At 45.1% G+C, this 27,605-nt stretch overlaps 1 protein-coding gene across 2 annotated transcripts in view; it reads right to left on the bottom strand.

Moving 5' to 3' along the window:
- Nucleotides 1-27,605, bottom strand: part of EVL (Enah/Vasp-like) — a 134,697-nt gene that overhangs the window by 13,035 nt on the left and 94,057 nt on the right. For both annotated transcript variants that reach the window (XM_010583936.1, XM_010583937.1), the window contains exons 4-5: nucleotides 8,012-8,075; nucleotides 3,777-3,838 (exon numbers count right to left, since the gene is read on the bottom strand). In XM_010583936.1, the coding sequence (XP_010582238.1) occupies nucleotides 3,777-3,838; nucleotides 8,012-8,075 (126 nt within the window). The remainder of the gene's footprint in view (nucleotides 1-3,776; nucleotides 3,839-8,011; nucleotides 8,076-27,605) is intronic.

The raw sequence follows: 27,605 nt of genomic DNA, 5'->3' as shown, positions 1-27,605 counted from the left end.
TCTCTCATAGCTTTCTACATGGAGATAATAAACTGCATCAGCCGACTCTGTGGACTTCGGTTAACATCAGCTTTTCACCACAATTGTGGGCTACAGCGACACATCCTCCTCTCTGCTGAACAGAAAGTGTGTGGCCTCAGCTGGTCTTGCAAAATAGCGGGGGGAGAGTCCAGCTCCATGCGCCCCAAGGTTCACCAAAGCTCCTCAAAGCAGCAGCCTGTTGGAGAGGTTAATGGTGGGTAACTCCGTTGCAGTGTTTTGCCTGTCTGTAAGGGGTCAGCTGAACAAATACACCTCCTGAGGCTATTTCCCCACATTACGCTCTCTCAGAACAGGCTGCTCCTGATACGTAATTACAGGTTCAGTTGTTAAGTAAGTGTTATTTTGAAAGACAGGCGAGTTTTGACTGAGGAACGTTTGGAAACTGTATTTAACATTAGCAGCCTGGTTTTCTTCTTATCTAGGTTTTCTTACAATACTGCCTTATTTCTGTGGTTACTGCTGCCATTATTTCACACTCCCAACTCCATTCTTGAAATGAACCATAACTGCTATTAGAAATACTTTAAACGTTTCAAGCCCTCTTTGGTTCACGAACATAATAGCTAGTAATTCATTGTGGGTACAGTTAATTGTAATTGCAAAACTAAACCCACCTAATTAGAGGCCAGCCTGAGGCAAAAATTGAACCGAGTCAAAATAATGGACTGATGTGAGTTTAAAATAACTTTATTGAACTAAGTGGATTTCATGGACTTAAATCAGCTGAAGGACTGAGCCTCCAGTGGATGCAGTAATATTTTTAGCAGAAAGTGAAAGGAAATGTCTCAGTTTTCTTCCTTTTCTAGGCACGTCATTTAAGCATTATATGTGGTTATAAACAGGAATGGATCCAAGTCACAAAACGTATGATCTGAATTGCAAATAGGCATTACTCGTAACTGTTCTAACTCCGCAGGCTTTAGACGAGCACTAGAAATCAAGACCATATGCAAAGTGGCAGACCCAAGCTCTTGATCTGCCTGCAGTGAAAAAAGTTTGCTGGAATAGTTATAGTGACAAGCCCCCAACTATAAATGCAGTTTAGGCCAGGAAGACAGTTTCTAGAATGAAATAAATTACACAAGCACAGGGGATTCTGGGTAACTATAACAAAATCCACGTTATATCTTTTGCTGGTAACAGAAATACCACTTAAGAAAAAGAATAAAAATCACAACCTCTACCAGTATTGCTACACAGACAACAAGTCTACCGCAGACCTGGCCTCCAGCTTCAGAAGAGCCCATCTGCTACGTTTGGACCAGCTGAAAATAGGTTTTGTACGAAGCTTGCTGCCAAATGCAATTTGACTCTGCTGAATGATAAAAATCTCCTTCTGGGCTAATACAGTAAGAATATGCATTGCAACAATGCAGCTACAGGGCCCTGGTCCTGTAATTCTTGCTTTTCACCTTGTTTTTAGCTCAGAAGGTCCCTGGACCGGTCCCAAGTGATTTTGATACTTTTCCACCTTGGTTTCAGAAACCACGTACAGCAGGAGTAGCCTTGGGTCTCTCAGCCCTTTTTCTGGTGGTCACAGGCAGTGCCAACGGGGCTTTTTAAAGAGCTGAAAGCTAAGGCTTTACACAGGTCGCAACTCATTCAGAATCAGTACTTACTCAAGTGGGCAATGGCTGATGAAGTCATGTAAGGAGGGGTCCTCCTGGGCATAGTCACCTCAGACACAGCAGCGTAAGGGGGAGGCAATGGAAGACAGTATGACATGGGCTGGTGCCACTGCTGTGGAGGACGAGATGGTGGATGGGAGGAGGGGAAGAGAGCCTGGCCAAAGGAGCTGGGGGGGCTGGTGACAGTGGGCAGCGGGGAGAAGGGTGCAGCTCCTAGGTGTGGAAGGAAGGACCCGTCCACGCTTTTCACCTGGGTCCCGCAGGGGCCTAAAGCAATTTGTCCTTCAGGATGGCCATTCAGAGGTGTGTTTGCTGAGGTCTCCTGGCCTGCTTTCCCTGTGGGTCCCTTGACCCTGTCAGGCGGGACAGGAATCACGGGCAGGATGGTGGGACCACGCAGCTGCAGGATGTCACCCCTCTGCAGAGGTGGTGAATTTGTGGCGGAGGAAGCAGAAGACCGAGGAGAGCACGAAAGAGAAGAGCGCCTGAGAGGCTGGCGAGAGGCGAAGGGAAAGTGGGGAGGATGGGGAGGTGGTGGAGACAGTGAGGTTCGCCTGATGCCTGGCGTTGCGGTCCTGCCGTTTGGGTAGGCTGGAGGGGAGGAACCCGGGGCCGTTGGCAGCTCAGAGGCCGAGTGCCTGTGCAGGAGCTGCGGGGACTCTCTGGCTCTCCGCAGGGATCTGAAAGAGGATTGACTAGCCAGCCTGGGGACAGCGGGTGCCGAAGGGACAGCGCTGGCATGAGGCGGTGGCGGGGGAACAGCACCAGTGGCAGGAGCACCGCAGTTACTGCAGGTGGGAGGAGGAGACTGGGGCTGAGAGGGGCGAGAGCACACGCTTATCTGAAGGGTGGAAACTAAAAGAACAGAAAAGACAAATGAAAAGAATAAGATGGGTACGCGGCAAGGAATGAAACCGAGGCAAAGCGGAACGGAGAAAAAGGAACCGCGAAGTAAATGCAACAGAAGCTCAAACAAAGCAAAGAGGAGATGGTGCAGGCACTGGCTTGGGGGTTTCCAGCCCTCAGCAGAACCGGAGGGCTGTGCAGAGCAAGACCCTGGCAGCACGAGATGGGCTGCACGCTCCCCCCAGGGCCGTGCGGAGCAGGACCCTGGCCGCACAGGCAGGGCTGTGTGCTCCGGTGCCAGGGAGGATCCTCCAAGCCCCCTGTGAATCTGAGTCAGGATCACGAGCATCACCCTTGCACCAGGGGCAGCTGCAAAGGACACGCTGAACACCGCAGTGGCCACCTCGTAGCCAGGGAGGGGACAGCCAGAAGCCCCCGGGAGCCACGTACCGCTCCTTGGGGATGGCAAGGCAGGATTTTGGCTATGTTCCCTACGCAGAATAGCACACAGTAACCTCTACCAAAACAGCATCCCACAATTTCTGTTGCTGACTAAAGTATGTGTGTATATCTGAGCTGGTTTCCAGTCAAAAACTAAAAAGTTGTTAACAGCTAAGGAAAAACATTTCACTTATGTGGCCAGATTAACTGAAAAAACTTCCCCAAAACAAAAGCCCAAACACAAGATGGCCATCTTGGCTTGCTTGCTCTGCCTTCTTTCAGAGAGGCAAAGCCATACTTTGTAGTTATAAGCTATTCCTGTCATCTCTTCTCAGCTTAGTGCAACTTAATATGCTATAGAAGATTTTCCTAAGCTCATTAAATATATTTTTTTTCCATTAAGCTTACAGAAGACTCCTCACTTCATGACCACAAAATCCCCACCGATGAGCATCTAGAGCTGTGTTTTCCTCTGCGCTGTAGTTTGCTTTGTGCTGCGGAGCGATGGGGAGCACCTGACCTGGCACATCCAGCACATCAACCCCTTCACGCTGACATCCCCTGGAAACGTGGTGTCACTCTTGTGGTGGCAAGGGCAAAACCTGCCTATGTCCACCTGCACACCCCAGACCTGAGCCTCTGTGAAACAATACAACCATACTCGAATGCATCTAAGTCCCTAGCTGAAAATGCTTTAAAACCCAATCATAACTACAACCACTTTTAGCAGTCTAGCTCTTGTATAGCACCACGCAAACCCCGACTACAGCTAGAGGAGACAAGCAGGGCGAGACTATATCTGCTTGGTTTGATACGTGCCTGTGGTAGAGGTTCTTCTTTCCAGAGATTCCTGGCGCTGTTGCTGTTGCTCCATCACTTGTCTAAAACAGCAATGAAAAAACCCTCGGTCATTACGTATTTTTTTATTATTTTGAGTAAAAGCTTTATCCACTGAGAAGCACTCAAGCTGTATGTCTCGGGCGGTGAGCCAGTCCCTCACAAAAATGCTGTTCCCGTGAGATGGAGGTGATTGATTTCACTCGCCCTGGCCGCTGCGGTGCCATTGCACGCGTTGGGGCAGTGTAACCGGGACATTGCCCTGCACCTGCTGGACACTGCGGGGGCTGGTTGATTTATTTAACGTAACTCCTCAGAGGGCTCTGCACGACGAATAGTCAGTGCCCAAGGCCCAGGAGAGCAGAGCAGCCACGCCGGCCGTTAACCTGAAGTGCATGAGCGTTGCAAGGGAAGAGCAAGGGGCGTCTTGCATAAAATGACACAGTCCTGGTCTTTTATGGACCAGGAGCCCGAAGGACTCACAGTTAGAATGAAAACATAACGAAGCTTGATCTGCGTTTAGGTGCCGACCGTACAAACCCGAGCCCTTTGCTGGCACTGGACAGCCTGGCGGGCAGCCTGCCGCCTCGCGCCCCAGCACAGCGGCCACAGGGACCACGACTGCCGCGTTTCCTCCACACGTGCGGGTCACAGCATTGCACTGCCTTGCACAGCTTTTTTGGCACCTTTCCCCCCAGGAGCTGCTAGCTCCCCTGCTCCCCAGGCCTGGTGTCCCATGGGGAACTGCCCTGCCAAGCTGTATTGGGCTGTGCTTTGCAGAGCTGTGCAGTTCCCAGGGTCCATCAGCAGAGGTCTTCTCTCGCACGCTGTAACTCCTCTGCAGAACGAGCTAGCGCTCCCACACCTGCCCCAAACCCACCCTGGCATTTCTCGTTCCTGCAACAGCTTTACTTCATGGGCTGTACAGTAAGGCAAGCTTAAGTCTAAGCAACACTTCTATTTTGACTCCTTATGTAATATTTGAGAGAGATCTCCCTGTTACATTTGTATTTGTACTTTCCCGAGACTGCAATTTTAAACAATTCTATCTTATTTACATACCAACAGAAGCTTTTTTTACGAAAAAAAGTCCAGAAGAATAAAGTTCCATTATGTAGGGAAAAAAAGAATGTCTTAATTTGCAAAACAAATTTCCCATATTTCAATTCTAATTCAATAGATGGAAAAGGAAAATCCACAATTTTGCTGTGGAAGGATCAATCCTAAACTGGTTGTGTGTTCAGGACAGTCAATCCATCAAACACAGGCAATTTCTGGAAAACTATTATAGGCATCTGAGAAAATTATTGCATGCGCAAAGGGGAAACAGTTTTGAGGAACAGTCTTAGTCGGCTGATTCAACCGGTTTCATTTAAGCTATGACACTTTAAACCAAATAAATAGAAATCTTTACTTCAATACAAAACCTGGCTCTTACTTGATAGTTATGGGCTGAACCCATCTGCAACAGCATCAATTGCACTGCTAAATCTTCAACTGTAAACACATGTACTAAGAATTTCCTAAGCATACCGTCCCCTACCCTAGCTTGGCATTTACTAGCAAAATTTGATGATGAAGAACAACTTGACAACATTTTCCTCATTAAACCTGGGGGAAATTCTAGGTTTATCTGGAGGACAGACTTGGAAAACTCCAGCCTGACAGACCAGGAAGAAATATGGTTAAGGCGTCCCCAAGTCATTAAGAGCTGCTGCAGAGCAGATACAGGTGCAGGGTGCTCCCCAAAACAAGGGTCAGTCACCGGCATTTGAAGTCATTGAAGTCATTTATGTCAGCCCTGTCTGCCCTTAGGCAGAAGCAGTTTATACGTGCCAAATACACTGTTCCACACATGCTAAAAGGAGAAGTTCTTACACGCTTAGGAAGTCAAATTTATTCCGGTGGAACTAAATAATGCCTGAGATTTGGCACAAGGCTGCTTAAGGAATATGCAAGGAGTAAAGTACAAGAGGGGACAAATTACACTCCGACTTAAAAATATATTCTTCGAACATTTGCGTAAAGGTCTCTAAAAAACCTTTTAAACAGACAAATTTGCAGAGTAGTTACCATAACTTCATTTCCTTGCCTCCTTATAAGATGTTCAGAAAAAGCTAGGCCTAAATTAGGTCTGCTATATGCTTAAAGAATGCATCAGCATAATTAAAGCTGAAAATCCTCTAGTGCAGATGCAGTAATATCTAAGTGCATCTACTTGCATAGTTTATTCCAGTCCAGTGGAGCAAAAGAAGCTTTCCCAGAACCACGTACCCTGTAGCAGTCAAATAATACCTACCCAAAAGGCTTTTACTGTCTCAAAATGGAAATTTTTTTTGTTGAAAAAAAAAATTATTTTTTTTCTAATGTAGTTAACCTGCTCACACTTTAAATGTACAGATTAGACACCTAAATTTGAGGTCTGAGTTACATATGTTCTGAAGAATCAGTGCTATCCACTGGTTAAATGAAGAGCTGGATCAGGCCTTTCAGCCAGGCAGTGGGGACAGGTGGCATCCCCCCTGCCTCTGGATGAGCAGGAGCTCTCCTCTGACCTTTATGATAGCTCTGCTATCCCAAAGTAAATCTTACATATCTCGAGTGAAATATCATTACCCGCTGACCCATTTAATAGTCATATGTAAATCCCCACTAAATCTCAGGCCGTTCAGAGTTATTTGTAAAGGCACAGGAGACTAGTTTCCCTGTACTTCCCTTACAGTTTTTAGAGGGGGAAAGAGAGAATCCTAAGTACCTACCACAGCCTGTGTAAGGGTTGTGCCTTAAATAACCTATACATGGTTTTGTGTAGGAACCAGTCAGAGCAGTAGCCGTGGAACATCATTGCAAATGATATATTGCAGCACTTCATCTCTGCTGCTCCAGGAGAGTGTGATATTAAACTACACAACCCATAGGGCCAGGGCAGTTCCTGGACCCTGCAAGGGGGGACCTTGCCTGCTTACAGGTTGCACTTACAAACGAAGGCAGAGCCCACTGCGCGCCTGTCATATCAGACCGACATCTGACATCTTTGGGGATGAACTGCCCCCACAGTGTGGTTCCAGTAAAATCCTTGCAAAGCTATTTATTATCTGAACCAAAAATTGGGCCAAGTCCTCTGGAGGACTAGCTGTACTTGCTGAGCCTTCCCTCATTACAGAAGCAAAGGCAGACACCTCATTTAAGCAATGCCAGGCACCAAACTTGGAGCAGTGACAGGTCCTGCCGATTTCTGTACTCCAGCGCACTCCTGATGAAGTGAGGCTCACGAGCTTACGTGTTACGGCAGAATATTCTCTGGTGTTTCTCATACAGTAGCAGAAACATATTTGCAGTTGAGCAGGAATATGGGGAACAAAGATGCTTTTTTTGTGTGTGCACAAGCCTATACTTCAACAGGGAAACACAAGCCTGGCTAAGCAGTGCTGCTGGCATGGACGCCACTGATGCCGGGCAGACAGATCACAGTTCTGACAGCATGGACTACTGGTCACGCTAGAAGACTTTGTCCAGAATGGGATAGGTTTGTCTTGGCAAAGGAAGCTGAAGATACTGCTGCTACAGGAATCTGGGCTGAATCAGCAAAGCTGAAAGGAGATGGGCCTCCTTATATGAAGACAGGCATATGAAGACAGACACTCCTGCCCACCTGCCATTTGGCGTCAGGGAGAGCACTCCTAGCAGCTAGAGAAAAGGCCGTGTGTAATAGGGCACTAAGTCTGACACACCTGCAAAGGTGAAGGGTATGACTTCACACTTTCATTTATTATCCTAGTTCAGAGCAAAACACCCATAAAAGGAACAGCATATGATATAGGAAGTAGCCATACACAAAATGAGCCTGAGCTATTACTGAGAGTGTACATGGTCCGTCAGATGCTCCCTGGGCAATATGACTGTCAGCTGCCAGCAGGTGATCCAGAACAGGATAAGGTTAGGCTTTCTTAATGTGCTTGAGAAACACACACTCCACAAAATGCTTTTAAACACATTTTGTCTTTAACTCTGAACATCACTTGCCTCTGAGCAAAGAGTTTACCTAGAGCTTCAGTTCATCCTTTAAAAGTCATTACAGAATCATTAGCAATAATTACAGAAAACTCAGAATCAGTTTAAAACGGGTGCAAGTAAAAAGAACAGTGCTTATTGGTGAGCAAGGACTGTATGTTCATCCAAGTTACAAACTAGAACTCTACCATAACTGATTAACTCACCTTCTCTGTGCCTCCATCTCATCTGGAGATGGCCCATTCTGGACCTGGCGCTGGGCAGCTGGACCTACAGAAAAAATGAGAGAATGCTATTAGGAAAGCAAACATGGCTAACTTTAAAAAAAAAAAAAAAAGTGCCACTCAGATGAATTACTTCTCCATTTTACTACGAGAGAAAAAACCTCAAGCATTATTGTCCTCTCTTTGCTTTATTTTTTTTTAATTCATTTTTTTCTATTAGACAAATCATCGCCTCCTGTAAATTTTTAGTCCCACTGGGAGAATCCAATGGCTAAATGTGTGAGCAATTTGTCCAGAAACTTGGCATCGCGGTAGCTGTAGACTACATACTAATCCCTTGGCAACGGTGAAGACCCGTAGTGTTGCAAACGATGTCCTGTGGAAGGACAGTCCATCGCACTGGGATGCATTTCTAGCTTCTACAGAGTTCAGATCTAGCCTCCCTGGATTATTCTGTGCTTGCACAGTAATTCAACCACAGTGCTGAGTTTGTGAGCATACTTGCTAGCTAGCGCTGCTCTGATGCTGAGCTGGCATCAAGAAGCTACCTGATGGAAGGAGATGCAAAATTAAACAAGCCTTATACAAAGGTGGCTTTTCTTTTTACAATGCTGTTGGTCTTCTGCTTCTGCAGGATTCACATCAAGCTGAGCTTTCACTGGCATTCACCAACAAAACCAAACTACACGTTACACCTTAAGTCACACCTCCTCTCTTGACTCTGATCATTTAATCTCTGGTTTTGGACATTTAATCAAGCACACTGACACTACATGCCATTTTCAGAAAGAAATAATTATTCTGAAAATAAAAATCATTGTTGGTAACATAAGCTACAGTGGTCTTGCATTTGGTGGAAGGAGGATTGTTCCATTGATTTGACGAGGTGGGTTTCAACTGGGACTAAACAGATAAGAGTTCTATTAAATGCAACAGCAATTTTCCTGATAAACAGCACTGAGAAATAGATCCGTTATATGCAGGAAATTATTATGCCTACCTTATTTTTTTCATTTTCAAATGCAAAATTTCATCCTTTTAAAAGTTATCCAACAGGAGTAAATCAGAATTAAAGACTTACAAACCCAAATAAGTCACTCACAAGTCATTAAGGATATTTCTCTCAATTTTCTTTATATGTTTCTGCCAGGCAGAATGTCATCTGAAAATGAATTTAGAAAGTATGACTGCGTGAAAACAGAAAGGATGGCAGAAATGCATTGCAGTCAGAAATTCTGGTGTGTTGACTGATCCTGATGAAATTGTGCCTATTTTTGAAATGTTCTTAAGGACTAACATTTGCAGAAGGGGAACAGAGCACTTTCTGAAAATCAGGCCCATGTATTCCAGTTTTGGGTATCCCAAAAATGGAGCCAGTGACAACCATTGAGTCAAAAGCTCTGACATTTAAAAATATCTTAGGACTGGGTATGAAGACAGTTCACTTCTTTAATGTCTCATGACTGACAACTTAATATTGTTTGTCACAGGCCTTTGGCAAACTATTTAGACAGAAATGCCACATTTTGTAAAGATCACATGAGACAATGCGGGCGGAGAGGGTGGGTTTTTTGGAAGCAAGCCTCAGGAAAAAACTTGGCAGGTATTTGGGAAGCACAGAGCAGGAGGCTCATGTGTAAGGAGTGTAAGCTGTAACAAGGATGCCGTGTTCCTGTGTGAATGCTTGCTTGTACTGTGCATCTTCACCACTGAATGAAAGAAAGCCAGAGCTACCCCTGAGCAGCAGTTACAGAGTGAATTTAAACTTCTTCTGAACACAGTAGGAAGACAGGTAAGGTCCCATCCCCAACCTCTGGAATTGGACCGGACTCCCCACAGTTACCAGTGCCAGCGGTTTGGACCCTGGCTCTGGTGTGTGCAGGTAACACCCACGTTCTCCTGTGCACATACACATCCCTGTGAGATACTTCAATAAGCAGACTTCTGGCTGAAGTCAGTTACACCTTCCTCACCAGGTAACGAATTCCACCATGACAAGCCTTAGCCATGCTCATCACTGCCTGTGATTTCATCACGAGAAAACTTCCCTTGTATAAAGACTCAGAGCATCACACAGAAGCCAGCACTCTGCTTGGAAAGAGGACTAAAAGTAGGTGCCAAAGCGAGCAAGAAAGGCCAGAGGATGAGGCAGCAGAAACAACAGTTCTTCCCTGGCAATAAATCGTGTCAAAGTATATAGGAGGCTCTAATGATGCCATCTTCATCTGGTACTATGGCATGAATCTTCCCTTGGGGCCAAATGCCCAGAAAAATGAGGCAGTGTGGCCAGTTTGACTAATATGAGACATGCGGAAGGAATCAAAGACCAGACTATCAACACCACAAAAAAACCAACTCCTTTTTCCTGTGGGCACTGTTATGAACTGGCTATATAGGTTTAAAACCAAACAAATCCAACCAAATCAGTTTGGAAAGCGGCCTGAAGAAATCCTTTTAAGGCAATGTTACAAAGCACATCTGGAAGTTGGGGTTGTTGCTTTTTATCGCCTGGAGCTTTCTGAAGCTGATCTTGCATAGCAGTCAGGTAAATGAAAGAGCATATGAATCTGCAAACAAGTCCATCTCAATTTTCAGCACGAAGGAGTCCTAGTAAATTCAGTGAGTTTACTTATGTTTTCTGGTATGTATGTGTATGCTTGCAGGATTAAGACCACACTTGCAACTAAACGCACAGCTTTTGGTTGCAATACGTGGTTGCAAAATGAACACTGGCTTTAAAAAATTTGTCTGTGGTACAGCAAATACCTGATATATTCCCAGGGCAGACCACAAGTCAATTCAAACAATGCTACTGGAAAATTTTTCCCCCACTTCACTGAAATAACTTAATTTCACTCCCTTATTCAGAGAGGAGCTCCATGCATTAACAGTTCCTTTTTTTTTTTTCATTAAGAACCCCAGCTGATTGTTTCAGTTGGCAGGATTTTTTCTTATTATTTGGCCATAGTGTGAAATGTCCTTACAATGAAGCATATAAAGCTCCTAATTATGTTTTGAAATTGCCAATTTCTTCATAGTTTCTATAGAAATGCTCTCCTCTTTTGGCATACAAAAACAGGAGAAAAAAGATCAGAAGGAAAGAAGCTACTTCAGACCTGACTCAGTAAATAATCAACATTCAAAAACTCTTTGTGTTAAGTGGTGACAAGTTTTCAGATATTTTTATTTGCACATTAATTTAAAAAGCCAAACAACTTTTCAGATGCACAGGCTACATGACTGCACGGCCCCCCAAAATACCTTAATTCTCTCTGATATCTTGAGAGATGAAACAATTAGTGTTTTCTGCGTAGTGACTAATTCCTCTCTTTTGCAGGTTTAGATTTCTTACTTAAACCAACACACTGCAGCAAAACATCATTAATTTATTCAAATCTTTTCCAAACTCATTTTTCTTCTGTTTTACTAGTGACCAGCAGTGAGACATTAAAGAAATTAACTGTCTTCCCTTCAAACTGAATCTTAAGATATTTTTAATGTCCTCTTCTGCACATTAGTTTTGTTTATCACAATTTTCTTCTCAAAATGCTTTAAAAGTGAAGTACCCTAAAAAAGTTGGGAGATAAAAAAAGCAAGCATGAACAGAAGAGGAGGATGAAGCTATAATAGGTAGCTTGTCCTCCCTCCTGAGTAAAACAAGAAGCAGTGGAGTAAAAGTTGGTAAGATAATGCTACCTAAGGAAAAGCCTACATCAGCTGCAGAGGTCAATCACAGCCTGTGGGAACAGGGATACCTGTTTTGTGTTCCTGCAGAGGCTTGTATTGATTGGAAGCTGTTGGAAAAGAGTTTGAGGAAAGTTGTATGTGGAGTTGTCCTGAGATAACAGGCTGTCCAGGACAGTCACACCTTTTGCTGCCAGGGGGGTTACAGCTCTTCTTGCCACAGTGGGGAAACACACTGGTTCTATTTGGCACTGGTTGTTGTTTTGCTTGAGTTACTTGCAACCATAAGAAATAATTCTTTCTGGCATCCTGCTTGTGATCTTATTCAAACCAATCATTTTTCTATAGTAATATGAAACCTTAATTTACAAACCCTTTATAAAGAAAAAGGTTAGATGCACCCTGCTTTGGCAACCAAGATTTTGCCTGAAGGTGGCCAATACACTTAAAACTCCAACCCAAGCTTTCAGGTCTGTTCATTGCCAGAAACATAAATTCTGCTAGATCTCCCCCCCACCCCAGTCCATATTTAATAATCCAGGCAGGGATTATTTTTACACTTGGTTCTGTATGTGTATGCGCTGCAGTGCACATACAGCAGACACTGGTTTGACTGAGGGTTTTTTAAATTCAAGCGGATTGCTAGATTTATCTCCTCTCCACATTTTTAGGTATTTCTCACACCTGAGCAGACATGAACGGTAAGTGCTCTCGGTCATGGCATCCTCATTTAAACATGCTTCTCGAGTTGCCGTGTGAGCTGCCTCCAACCCTGGCAGCTTTGGGAACAGCCTCACAGAGAAGAGTGCTTAGCACAATAACCAGGAGAGACAGTTTTGCTACTGACCCGTTTGCAGCTTCACAGCTGTTGCGATCTACATTTTTAGCAACTACTTAATGCAGGAGATACGCTGTGAATGTCTGTTTCCTCGCTTCGTTGCTTTGTAATAATTAACTGCATTTTTGTATAAGCATCTTGTGATTCAGCTCAAGGCAGATTTTGGGAGCACACGGATGTTTTCCATGTTTGCTTTTTCTCCTCCCACTCAGCCACGCCAGCACCCACTCTGCCGTTCCCCAGCTGTCCCTAAAGATGGCGATGGGGAACTCCTGGCATACGGCACTGTTTTGCAGTGGGTGCGATGGTCTCCATATGCCGGTGGCCGCTCCTGCACCACTGCACCCTGCTACTGCTCGGACATGTCCGCATCTGGACCCACAGCCAGCCACAGAATAGGGCCAAAGCTGTCACTGAAGGAAAACCTATGCTCCAGCTTCTACTCTGGCATAGCTGGTGGGAAGGCACGAGCAAGCAGGAGCAACGTCATCATTTCTCTCCTGCTGGGGCAGCCCCAAGCAGGGTTTCTTTTTCCTCTTTTACTTATGCTACAACTGCAAGCACCACTGACTGCATGCATTCAAGAAAGTGGCAAAACTAGGCCCATTTCCCTGAGCAACCAGGATTTTGTGCTTCTTCAATACAGAAGGTCTAGTCTAACCCACTTACAGATCTTTTATTCATTATACACACTGAAAGCAGCCCCCAGGTGGGGTTTCTGCAACCCCTATATAGCCTCCATGGTGCTTATGGACCGGTGTGATGAATGTGGTGGGTCCAGAGTCAGAGCTGAATAAGAAATATATCTGGGCTTTAAATTTATGAAATTGAAAATTTTTGTTCTGCATATGAACAGAACGTGATGATTTTGTGTGAAAAAAACCACAGCAGTCTATGGGAGGAAAAGAGGTGAGAAACAGACGGAGAGCTCTCCCTCATTGATTGATGGTTTCAGCACATGTTTGGATTTCAGAAGACTCAGGTTCAGGCACCAGGTCTGATCCATCACGATTTATATCCTGGGAATGTGACATCAACACTTGTTTATCCTGACCAAAAACAGAAAAAAATCATTCCAGATTACAAGTTCCTGCAAAGCTTTTCTTTCCCACAGAAGTATCTTTTAAGTAATTTGGCATTTTCTGAAAGAAAAAAGCCCATCAGTTGCCAAAAGCACTTCTGACCAATGCTAATCCCGGCGTCCCCAGTCAGGTACAGCCTGGGCCGGGGCACTGGGGAGGGAGCCCCGGCCAAGCTGCTGCCAGCTCCTGGGGCCACCCTGCAAACCCACGCCGGGACTCGGCTGGAGGGTGCATTTTACCGTCTTCACCATCACCTCTCCTCTTCACCCCCGCACAGCTGGGGGGGTTCCTCGCTCCCGGCCCTGCTGATGGCCGATCCCCCCCACCCCACGTGCCCCACAGGCAGACCAGCCTTGCGCCGCGGGTGTGAAACCCAGTGGGCCCCGGCCCCGCTCCGGCCGGAGGGGGGAAGTTATCTGTGTCTCCTCACACCGCCTCTTGCCCCCGTTCACAGCCTGGCTGTCGGTTTAGCTCTCTTGCTGCTGTTGGGCAATCACGCCGCCGCCGAGACTCTGTCAGCGCTCGGAACATCTGCCTTTACCCTGAGGACCTCCACCTGCTCTCGGCCCCGTGGGCCTGTCCCGGCGGGGACAGCGTGTTCGGCAGGGGTCCCGCCACGGCCACGCGCCACCAGGCAGCGCCCACCGAGGGAGCAACGTCCCTTCGCTAGCGACACCGCGCTCAAACTCATTAGTAGAGACAATTACCCTGGACAAAGCGCCGATCTAATTAGCCTAGATAAAGCACATAGATAAAGCAGGGTGCCTACACTACTTCTGGGGCCCAAGCTAGTACAGCCAGAGTTGGATGACAGGGCAGGTCACGCAGACCTAAATTTCCACGGCGAGTTAAAGGACTGGGAAGAGGGATCACCCCACTCGCCGCGCCCCGTCACAGCAGAGCCACGGGCCCCTCACGTGTGCTACCACGCTGGCCCAGCGTTTCATGCCGGGGATTTGGGACTCTGCACGTCCTGCCTCGGTCGATGTGCAACAGCTCAGGCGCTACGCGTGCTGTGGGGAGGGAGCGTCTGTCTGACAGGGATGCAGGGGCTGAGGCAAAGCACGGACAGACGGACGAATGGGGCGGTTTTGTCCATGGGTCACTAGTGGCTCAGTTTGAAAAATTTTGACGCCGTTAGGGTTTTATCGCGCTGTTAACTATGTGACAGAACGCCGACAGCTCCGTACAGGATCCTGTTGGATCATTTGAATCACGGCAAGCAAAACCACCCTGGGAGAGAGAGGGAGCACACCCACCGAAGGGAGGGTTTGGGTACAGGGCCACAAAGCCTCCTTTCAGGCAGTGCTTGCCTCATTCCTATTAAACATTAACTTGAAATAGAAAGTTTCAGAGAGTGTTATTCACAGGCTGGGTGCCTCCACCGCGTTTTTAACAGAGTGCACTAAATACCTTCTATAACATCATTTACACATGGGCCAAACCTTTCCTCTGAGACTGCAAAGAACTTTATCAGCCTTAATTAAGCTTCACCAATGCTGTGAGGCAGAAGTTAAGTGACTTGATTACACCCAGACCATGTCTGCACAAGTAAAATTTGTTTGCATCAATTTACCTACAGGTGAGATTTGCTACCAACACAGTTAAACCTATGCAAAAGGTCACCTAAGGCACTCTTATTGTGATGCAGACCAAATTAGTTTTGGTTTGACCTAAGGCAAGAAGAGTGCAGTGAAATGAGCATTTCCAGCTCTGTGCCAGAAAACTTCTCTCTCTACCCCCCTCCCTTGTCCCTTGGTGACCAACAGTGCTGCAAGTCTGTGGCAGTGCAAAGTAAAACACATCCTCTTAAAACCCAGCAACATTTCACACAACCTCATTTTACCTTATACTACACTGGATGAGGAGCAGTGTGTATCCAGGTACCAACTCTCAGCTAAATTATAGAAACTTCCAACTTAGAAGCTTTTAAAAGAGCCATTCCCAAGATTGCTATTGCTTTACTTTTATCTTTTACCTTTTACCTGTAAGATTACTTTAATCTAACATGAAACAGGCCCTCAAACTGAAATAAGGGTGTGAGCACAGAGGGCCTGTATGCAGTTTGTTCATTTAAACTAAAAATGGATTTAACATTCACTGCTGAAACTTTCTGATGTAGATAAGACTTAAGGACAGTGACAGAGCTGGAAAAACAAGCCTGGTATTTAACATGGGAGTGCCCCACCCTATCATTAATTCACACCTCCTGCAAGTACATATGTACAGGTGTGTGCACTGTGCACAGCCCTTTTTTTTTCTTTTTTTTTTTAGGAAAACCAGCAAATGCAATTGCAGGGATGCCTACATGCACAACCACACAGCTGTGCATGTGCACTAAGCAGGATGGAAAACACGAGATCCAGAAAGGAGTTACCAAATAGAAAGGCCATGTAAAGATCCAGTGCTGCAAGATGATTAGAAAGAAATCATCTTCAATTCACCAGAAGTGCTACTGAACACGTCAACATGAAACCAGTGAGCCTTTGACTCTACTGCTAAAGCTGTTAATTCAGTTATTTTGCATAAAATATGATGGCAATTATTTGATTCTGGCTGTTTATCTGTCATGGCACTGGCACAGCATTTGATAATTTTTCATGCTGGTGTCTCGGTTGAGCTGGAGGAGAAAAACTTATTTTTTTCATTCTGAATGCAATAAAGATGAGATGGTGCTAAAGCAGCTCCTGCAGTAAGCAACTGCACTCTGACAGCAGGGTTCATATTTAATATGTGAAGGACATGGCTCAGGTGCATTTATCTCAGTGTCAGTGCCTCAGCTCAGGAGCACAGCTTGGGTTACCTCTCACATAAAAGACAGCACAACCAGCTTTAAAAGAAATTTAAAAATACACTGTGCAAACAGGAGGCCTTCCACAATGAGGTGGCTCCAGGGCTATCGGGGTGAGCATCTCCTGCAGAACGCAGCCTGGGGCGGTGGGACTGCATCCCCACGGTTAGGGCATGGAACAGGGGTGGGACGTCCATGTGGCTAGTCTGGGACTCCCTGTATTTTAACTGGTGAATGATTAATGTAAAATGTAAGAAAGAATTGCATGAGAACTGGGAATTACTTTCCTCTCAGCAGCTCAGCTCTAACGGGAAGAAAAACACCGCACACTGATCTAGAATAGCATGAGCTCGTCAGGGTGTGGGGAGGTGGGAAATGAAAGCTGCAGTTCCCCCTGGGCAGGGGAGGTGGCTGAACCTTGGTTCCCCACTTCCCAGGGAAGTGCTTCAAGCACCAGACCTTCAGGATGGCAGCAAAGCGAAAGGCGATGCCTACACAGCTAACTGCATCAGGCCCCAGCACTGCGGAGCCCACTGAAGGTGTTGGGACAGGACCCGACCCCGTGCAGCGCCGGCTTTCCAAGAAGCAGAGAGTACGGCCAGCAAGACGAGCGCAGGAAACCCCCGCGCAGGGCCGGGAAAGGTGGAATTGGAGCATCCCGGGGGGATTCTGTTTGCTGTGCTGAGCTCTGAGCAAGGAAGAACTAATTCAGCGACTGCTCAATTATGCACTAATGAAATAGAGGCAGATAAGGCAGCCACCTGCCACACAGCACCGAGCGGGGGGACCGTCAGCACCTTCCTCCTTTGCAGGGGCTGATGCAGGGGCTCTGCTGCATTTAGAGAAACAGCCTTGTTTCCGCAGGCAGTTTCATGATAAGTAAGCATCCTACTTAGTTGATGACTGATTGCTTTTGTTATGGGAACTGCCACTGACTCTGTGAAAACCGGTGTGTGCACAGAAAGCTATGGGAATAGTTCTTTTTTTGGGGGGTGTGTGGAATAAAAGGTGTTGCTGAATTTCTCAGGGTGTGATTCCAATGTTGTTGGCTTTATGAACAAGTACAGGGAAGATGATGGGACAAGATGCCAATCAGTGCCGTAAGTGAAAAAGCAATCTGTAAAACTCAGGACCATGAGAGTAGCTAAAAAAAAGTATTAAATAAAACCAAGCCCACAAACACTTCAGTTCTTTTGGGTTTTTTCCTCCTTTTTTTTGATTGTTTTTTTTAGAATGTGTGCCAAGCCTACTTTCCTGCACATCCAGGTTTGAAAGCTGTCAATAAAGGTTAAGATTAGCTCATAATCTTGTGCCTCCAGGTGGTAATGGTGCTTTAAGAAAAACACCAGATATCATCAGACTCTTGTTAAAATTGAGACCATTGGCCATACTGAGAAGCTGTGCCCTCCCCGCCACTGCACTGGGGTCTGGTTAACGCCAGAGCCCAGGCAGCAGATGCTCCAAAGAAGCTGAGGGTGTAAATCGATACACACCACCTAAACATATGGCTTATATTGCAAAGATATTTTCCTGAATTTGGTTTCAATGAGGACATGAATTGTTTTGCTCTGGTGACAGTTTGCCAGGTGCTGTCCCAACAGAGGAGGGAGCAGTGGCAACGCTGGCCTTGTGCTCTGCAGTCAGATCATCGCTGAGCTCAGAAAGCACTTTCCCACTGACGTCCCAAGCCCCAGGTCTCCGTTCTGTGAAATATAAACTGAGTATCTTCCTTTAGTTACGTGTGACCATGTGTGTATTTGCACATGAGTACATGCATATACCTGTTTATAGCCACTTCATACTTAAAATTCCTTACATCAAATAAAAAGCAGGAATTCAATCCTTTCTGGGGACAAATTGAATCTCTGAAAATCTCTGAAGTCACAGGGAAAAAGAACCCAGCCACTGGCATGTACAAGAGTTCAATCAACTGATATTTACACACTTAGCTGGTCAAACATCATCTCTAGTTTTGTTTAACAGTAGAGACTTATGACACATTAGATCAGAAAAATATATATACATAGTGTAGCCTGGTGCAGCACTCAAGACGCCTAGAGCACCACGGTCTATTCTTGGCCCAACTCCACTATAACCTTGCAAGGCAAGTCTCTCAGTTTTTAAGTGTCTCCTTCCTCTTTCTCTGTCTGGTGAGACAGTAAACTCTTCAGGGCAGTCTTCTCCCCAGTGTGGAGAACAGCAGGGCCCCATATGTGCATTGGAGCAACATGTACACATAGAAAACACCACATTATAAACACACGGTTTGCATCTAGTTAATAGTTAAGATCCAGAAAAGATCCATTTTACCAAGACTTAAATCTCAAGACTGCTGTAAGACAACTAGGATGGGCACCCGTGCCTGGACAGAGTGCTGGAAGGCAGAGGACTTTTCTACAAAACATGAATACATGGCAATATATTTGGGGATTTACGAAAAAACATGAAAAAACATCATTAGAAATGGGTAGTACTCCTTGATAATAAACCCACAAGTCTAATAAATTCAACAGATGATAAACAAAAAAATTCAAATACAGCACCTGATCCCATTCACACTACACCAAAAGCCAAGCTCTCTGCTTAAGGGAAGCAAAAGTCCCACTGACTCAGAAAGTCCATAGTAAATCCACCCATCCTCCTCAGCCTAATAGCCCAACCCTACACAACCCTGCAAATCCTCATTTCCAGAAAAGCTGCCAGGAACTGACAGTCACAGGCAGGTCATTACGGAGAAAAACAATAGGTAAATATCCAGATAACTATAGCAGGTATAAAATGCTGCCCTTGTTCATATCTATTTTTTTAAACCAGTATCTATTCTGTGAGTACAGATGCTATTCATTAGCAAGTAAAGACAGAAGCAATCCAACACGTTGATTCAGAAGTCATTGTCCCATATTCTCACTGTAATGACTTCTCCTGATTTAACAGCCCTGACTAATGCCGGCGTCATTTGAACCTAATGGGTCATTTCTTTCAAATATTATCTCAGCATCCTGCTGCCCGCCTGCTGGAATTAAAAGCAAGCAAAGGACAAACAATCCATCAATGAGCTACAACTGCAAGCGATTTCCCAGCACAACTGGATGGCGGCACAGAACATTTCCACACAAAACCGCCCTGGAGCAAGCATCCCTTCCCCCTTCCCAGGATGGCTGCCGCCGGAGCATGGCATGCAAGGGACGGGGCGTGCAAGGCAGCCGGGAGGTTTCCATCACCTACAAGACATTCGGCACAGGATGATGCAGTCACAGTGGCAGAGGCAGAAGCAGTGCCAAATCCATTCCCTGCTGACCATAGTATGGCAGCAGCCTCCTCAGCGCACTCCTCTCTGCACCTTCCTCATGCCCAGCACTTACCGACCACCCCGCTGCAGACCAGGTTTCACCAGGTGTAATCTATCCACAGCTGCAGCAGCAAAGTGGGCCCAGCCACTTAAATATTTAATCAGGCCATCTTCCTCGCCTATCACAATGCTTCGGGGTGTCTGAAGCCAGACTTCATTGTCTGGACTTTCACGTAATAACCATGAAGGTCAGAAAGAAATTGCATTTTCTGCCTCCTGCCCCAATCAGACCACCATATGTTCACCTACATGCAAGTACTTAGAAGAAATGCAAAGTGTGAATAAGCAGAAAGTTAGTTTGAACTGGGGAAAAAATGACTGCAAATGAACATGCAGGATCAAGGTCACTGGTGGCATAGCTGCTGAAGTCAAAGGGGTTACACCAGTGGTGAATGTTGAGCACTACTCTTAAAATTCAAGTATGAACATGCTGGATTCAGAAATAAATATGTATGGCTTAAAATCCCCATCTACTGTCTTTCAGTTCTTTCCATCATCCCATCATTCCTGATCTCCTCTGATCCCAACACTTTTCTCCCTTTTCTACTTTGTCTAACCACTTTCCTCTCTATATTTAAGGATGGCAGGTCTCCCAAAGGCAATCCAGTTGAAGTTAATGGACAGTTTGTATAAGGAGGCTAAACAGAATATTTATTCCCTGATATCTTTGCCTTATCGCCAGTCCTTTGATCCGTTTCTTTCCCTTCTCCTTGGCTTTGCATTATTCCGTCTGCTGGTGACTTCACACAGCCCAATCCTGTTCTCCTCAAGCAAATTCATAGCTGATTTAGGGCATATAGCTTCAGTGACACTACTCTGATTTAGATCGATTAATGTTTTGACCCACTGAACTCCGCAGGTAAGTCTTTTATCTAATATCTAAATTCTAGAGTATGCTGAACGAAAACTATAAGGCTCTTCCTGTGGTTAGAGCAGGTGAAACCCCAAGTGGAGACAGGTTCATAACTACCTGGCAATATATCAGAGCCACTCCTATCCTTTTCAAACAGTACATATTCAGCATAACTAAGTAGTTGGTTGCTCACTGTACCCGCCTCCTACAACATACTCTGAGTGTTTGAGTGATAAGTAGGTATTCTAATAGCAAAGCTGCTTATCATGTGTTTTCTAATGCTTGTTGCTATGAATTATTTATGTCACATTTTAAGTCTACAATATCGATACCTCTCAGGTATGCTCCACTATCAGATGCAGCAAACCAAGTATTAACTAATTAATATTTGAGACAGCAAAAACTGTTAATATCAAACTATTTTTTCACTATGGCACACAGATGGTCTAAATTCTACCTGCATATGCTCATTGTTTTCTGCTTGCTGGCTTATAAAGTCATTAGAGGCACATCGGCAAACAGGAATATTACACTCAAACCTGAGTGTAAATTCAGGGTCCCATAGACATAAATGCCATTGGTCTTATGTAATTACTTTCTGAGGGTTTCAGGAAATCCAGAAGTACATTTAAATGAACAGAATTGGCATTATAATGATAAAACTGTAGATTACATTTTGTCATCAGGACTCCAGTTTTTTGAGAGAAAAAGGTATGATCAAACCATTGCATTTTCAGTTTTGAGGACACTCCAAATCCCTTTTGTTCTCCTGTGCTTTCCTCCCATATCTCACAATGAAGGGAAGCATCTGGCTGGTGTAAAATATCAGCTCTGACCTCTGAAGCGCTGACTTATCCTGCACCACCACTGGAACCACCTGTTCTTTCAAAAGGCGATTAAAAACAATATACCAAACTAATGAGGGAATCTGTAAACCCAGAGATGTACAACTTCATTCTGTCAGAAGAATACATCTAGCTCTTTCAATGACTTACTTGGCCAAGACTATGTGTTACCCTGTGTTTTCTTCATTATTGTCTTAAACACTTACCTCTTACATACTAAGATTTTGGTGTCTAAGGGGTTAAATATGCTCATGACTAATAAAAAGCTGAAAAATATCCTTCAAGGCTAAAGTGCAAATCTCAGGCTGATCTAATAGAGATTAACAAATTCCTGCAGATCCTTCTACTGACTTACCACCTGCACAGAAAACACCCTGCCAACAAAGTCTGCCACGCAATGAGCGAGTGGGTATGCTTACTTCTCCCTCCACCTAACCCTAGAATTAACACAATATTTTTAAATAGCTCATTCAAACACAAAGTGGGGCAGCAGAGCCAGTGCCACCATGTGACTGAGTAAGTGGCACAGCATGGCTTTAGACAATCTGCAAGGAGAGCACATATGGACCGGGAACAGGTTCCCTCAGGGACTCCACCATCACTTCTGACTATGAAATGAAGCTCCGGATCCACAATCACATCAGCAAGAAAGCAACCCTCGGAAGTGGGAAATTGCAGCATGGCCTGCAGGAAAAATAATTAAAGAACCTGAGAAAGCAGCTGCCCCAGAGGGTATGACGTGAGCCACCACCTCTGCCTCCTACTTCGGACAAACAAAGTTACGACTTGCTGGACACTATCAGCCTTGGTCTAAGTTTGGAAAAAAAAAAATCAGGTGTGGCCGAAAACGTTGTGACCAAATGTTTTCATAACACCTGTATTGGGATTCCTAAGCTGTGGTACACGTGCCACCAGCTGTATGCAAGTCACTTACAAGTGATACTTTGCCGTGCAGCACGTGGTATTGGGCATACACCCCCCAAGAAACCTCATAATTTCTTACTGTCATTATTTGACTCTTGCCTTCACAAAGGTTACATGCCAGCTTGCCTGTGGCAGGACAGATCACTCCTGAATGAGGAGCACTTGCAGATGTTGTGCATCTAAAGAGATTTAAAGTAACAATTCAATTGACCATGTCTTACTCCTGTATAAAAAACAACCTTGACCCTATTTTGAGCATGAACCAATACCAGCTGGCTAGAAGGAAAACACTCCCTCAACTAACTGCACCTGTAATCCTTGCAACAGGAAATCAATTGTGCAAATTGCATTTTGACAAATATAAATCACTCCTGAGTCTGTAACAAAAGCTGACAAATCACTCTTGATGCCCAGCGCTTACCGGGTACAGCAGTCCTCTGAAAGGAGATGTGCTAGAAAAATGCTTCTTTTTTTAACAGAAGTTGGAAAACTGTAATTCCACAATTCACAGCAGTAAAAATAAAGGACAGCTCTGATCCTGCAAGTGGTAGCAGGCAGGTGGCTCTCCTACATGAAGCCTTTTTCAGGAAGACTGTAATTATCTGTTTGAGAACCTACTGATTATACGTGGAGACTGTGTGCACAGGAGCCAATATGCAGCTGATACAACTTGTGTCATTTTACTTTCTGTACATTTTGCCCTTAATTGAAAAGGTTGCTTTCCTTTTTTATTCCTAATATCTACTATCCATGCTTGGGGAGGCACTCAACAGCGCATTGGACACCTAAGAAGCCAGAGGCTGTGCCAAAACTGAAATAACACTATGAAGTGAACTGAGTGCTTGGTTCCATGATTTTAGTAGTGTCTTTATCCACTGGCACTCTGAGAAGGTCTGCACTCTAAAGAGCTCTGGAAAACACTCAAGAAGGAGAACAACGAACTTTTAAGTTCCTCAGTTGGGCAAAATATACTAAAAAAGCCATTGTCATGCCATTGCCCAGATCATTGTAGTCCTGAACGTGGAAACTGGTTTCTTTTACTGAGGATCCGTGTCAGATGTTTTGTTCCACCTGTAGAAGCCGCTTACTCTGAACCAGGCTTAACTTTATATTGCCTTTCTCTGCTCTAAACCTCCATTTCCATCATCACTTCCAAAGGACTCCTGGGTACCGTGCCAAGGAGAGCTGAAGTGTTTCCCACCAGTACACGATGCTTGCGGGATGGCTGTTAGTCTGCAGGCACCACATTCACATACTCTAGCAATTTGGTTCGAGTAAGATTGTATGGAGCAGAGCTAAGACCTGGGAGAAAGCACCCCGCTCATCTCCACGCTTTGTCTCTCTTGGAGCTGCTCCCTGCACGGAGACCTTGGATGAGCCCAAACTGAGCTGGGACTCCAAGTTGATGGATCCTCTCCCAGATTTCAGCATCTGCAACACCGGCACAAGGGAGCGAGACCAACCTAGGAATACAGCATGTAACCTTAATTTCTTTTAGGGATAGCCCAGGTTCAGGTGCCTGAACCAAGACTCACTCATAGGAGTGAGAAGACTCACCTGGCACAGCATCTATTTCAGAACTAGACCCTAATATATATTTCCAGTTACAAAAAATTTTAAAAAGGATGCGAGACTGAAAGTTTCTGCCAAGAAATACAGAGCAAGAAGCATTCCAGCCAGATGCGAGTCTCACAGACTGAGCCCAGAAAACCCCCACTGACTCAAGTTAATGATTACAGCTACCAGAAATTTATCTGCGTTGGAGCATCTTGTACTGATGCCATTCTCTAATAATATGCTATGATTAAATCATGCCAGTGTTTGTGGTACTAAATGAAACTATTTTTAAAAGACATGCTTGCACTTCACATATCTTTTCTTTGCAGGGTACTGCTAGGGGCAAAATAGCTGTACAGGAAAGATGAAGGCTGGTAGGTCACTTCTGACGACAGTTGCCCCACTTGCAAGTTATTTAAGCTGCTGCCTGTCAGTAGCCCATAGTAAGGTAACAATTAAATAGTCACTAGTAGGATACCTGTATTACAATATATTGCTTTCTAAATCGTCTTTTACAAAAAATTTCAATTAATTTAACTGATAGGGAATTTTGAAGTCTATGCCACCCTGCTATTAAGATCATTTGGTATAAAGGAAGTGCTGGCATGGATTCGATACTTTTCAGAGGGCTCAACTTTCATTAATTTAAACTTGCAAATTGATTATGATTCACTTGCAAATGTTCAGAAAGTGCATTCTGTTCCCTGAGACTAAGAACAGGCATTTTGGGGGAGACTGGGATGTACATTTCATATGATGCAGAAAGCCTAGGAACCAAGAAAAAGCTCCAAACTCCTGTAAAGAGGCTAGCAAGCACAATTCAAAAATACTTCAGCTTTGCGAACTTCTGGTTACATCACCAGTCTCCCAAAACCTCCTCAGCTATCAGTGCCAATCTGAAAGAGGGATGAATCCTCCCTGGTGGTGTGTCTCCCCACTGGTTACAGGAGGAGCTGGGGTGAGACTTCACACCAGACTTTCAGTCCTGTAAATATAGCTGGGATGAGTCTAATAAACTCTACCGAAATACCCATAGATTCAGGGAGGGTTTAGAAAACAGAATATCATTCTGCATCTTGGCTCACCATCCTGCTCACCGCTGGTGACTCACTGTTGGGTGTGCCAGAGCAAGCCTTGCGGGGGGGCATGGCGTGCAAATGCTCCTTGTAGCGAGTAATAAATACCTGTTTGGCTCTGTCTTACCATACCTTCCCCACGGAATGAGGAGCGGAGGTTTATTAAACACTGCGCTTGGGTGACCAACTTTCTGTCCTATTGCCTGGCTTTCCTTACTAAAAGGAGGCTGGCAAGGTAAGCGGTTGTGAGACAGCTGTGACACAGGGCACATATCTTCCCTCCCAGCGCAGGGAAAAATGACTTCCCAGAATGAGAGTTAAAAATAGCTGGTTTGCCTTAAAGGGCGTATTCATTTTGAAACATGGAAAACAAGTCTTAGCTGCCACCTCTAATATGACAGGCATCTTTAGTAGCCTGCTCTCTGTCAAAACACCTACTGCCCTGCTCTTCTGTATTCTCCTTAAATTTTTGCCATTTCAAATTGTAGAAGCTTTTCACCACATTCGGAGAAGCTTGGGGGGACAGCGGGCAGATATGGCCTTCTAAATTGCCTTAAAACCAGACTTATTCACACCAAAAAGGCTCTTCAAGGTTATTTCTTGAAATCTACTGCAGCGCTGCCTTTCTTCCCACATTTCTTACACCAGCGTTGTTTCAGCTCCCCAGCTGAAACTCTTAGCCCCACTCTGTGCCTATCCACCCAGGCGGAGGGCAGGCTGGCCGCATCCTGCCAGTGCTGAGATGACCAGACAGTCCGGTTCGGACACCATGTATCAGCACCAGCAAGGCAGGTGCCCAAGCTCAGTGCTCTCAGAGGTAGGGTGGATCCTTTCAGACCCGGTATATTTACCAGTGATGGTAATGGGCCAGTTGGGAAAACGTAACTGAGGAAGTGGTAGATTCTTTATCACATGCAGTTGTTAAATCAAGACTGTGCTTTCTAAACTATGCCTTTCTAGCACAAACAGGGCATTATGTACTTGGTAAAGAATTTGCAGGCACAACACCGTAGGTTTGAACAACTGAGGTTAGAGTAGATGGCTTTAATGATTTCTTCCGACTCTAAAAATCTAGGAATGTAGCATCATCGGTTATCACTTTCTTTACACCAAAGATCTGCTTGACTCTTCTGGGAATCCATTAAAGCTTAAAAGCCCGCCAAGCTGAGAAAACTACCGTGATATTTCCAGCTGCTTTCCCCAGATTTTTACATTAATCCTTCCCCCAGCCCCGAACAAGCCTTGCCACTTTTGTTTGAGCAGCTTGAGCAAGGAGCATGGTTGGGCTGCTCCTCTCTACAGCTCCTTAAGGGCTCCCCCCTCCCTATGTGTCCCCTCTCAGGTATTGCCAAGCCACTGAAGGAACTGGGAAGCTTTCCTTGCCATTCCCTGACATGGGTATAAGCATTTCTTTGCAAGTCTGGAAGCCAGCACCACAATTCACATGGAAGAAGCAGCTGACACTACCGAGCAGAGCCTACCAGGGCTGCAAACAGCTTGCAGATTTAAGTGATAGCCTAAATAAGAACCACTCTGAATGTCATTCATAATAAAGCCAAAACACTAGCAATGTCCCGCACTTTTCTCACGTGCAGAAGTGGCAAGCAGGAGACAGTGCTTGCTATCCAGCTGCCAAGGACGGGACCTGGTTGAACGCCCCCTCCCCACCCCCAGCACAAACCCACCCAAAACAGCCGAGAAACGTGAGCAATTCCGCATCTTGCTGATGAAGTTCTGAATCTACACGTCACCCAAGCTGAACTGCAAAGCACGGCTGCCTGCCCTAGTTATCAAATGACCTGAAATTCAGCACGATCATCTGCCATAACAGCTGGTTCATTGACGACGAGAGAAACTCCTGCCTGGCTGCTGAACCAGAGCCAGTGCCGGCAGCCCGCGGACCCGGCACGCACGCCCTCCAACGCCGAGATGCTGCTCCCACCCCCCTGCACGGCACGGCCTCAAAACGTCTTGTGCTCTTCGAATTCTGCACGCTCGCTCCTCCCTCTACGTATTTATTTTTCATCTGTATCATTAAAAAGAGATTTCAGAGTCCTGGCACTTCAAAAGGGGGAAAAATAATGAAATGTCCTTCCCTACGAATTAAAGTGAAGGTGAGGTTGGATCTTGTCAGTTTTCTTTCTTTCTACCTAGGGCGCTGAATAAATAATAAACCGCACTAACAAATTTACTTCTTTTTTACAGTGGCAACCTATATAGGAACATGAGTACGAAACAGTGAAATGATTGTACGAGTAAGAGTTAAGTGCCCAACACGGGCAAAGTTGGGGAGCTAGATAATTTTGTCAGATATTATGAATTCTTTTTTAAGAATGACTCATGTTCAAACACAGTGATACTTTCTGAAGTTGCTTTGATGTACACCAAATTATATTTTTCTATTACATTGACAAAAAAATCTAATCACATATTAGTAAATTTTTACAGTTTTATTACTGCGAAAGGCAATATTAATGATATTTATTACTCCTTAATAATGAAATAAACAGAATTAAATGTTTGGACTATATCCTAAGGTACTTGCTTTTGTGCTTCTTCCCCAATAAGAAAAGAAGA

Source organism: Haliaeetus leucocephalus, unplaced genomic scaffold (assembly GCF_000737465.1).
Source record: "Haliaeetus leucocephalus isolate CR32 unplaced genomic scaffold, Haliaeetus_leucocephalus-4.0 Scaffold932, whole genome shotgun sequence".
Lineage (NCBI taxonomy): Eukaryota > Metazoa > Chordata > Aves > Accipitriformes > Accipitridae > Haliaeetus > Haliaeetus leucocephalus.
The sequence above is the reverse complement of the archived record's forward strand: the minus strand, read 5'-3'. Positions and strand labels throughout refer to the sequence as shown.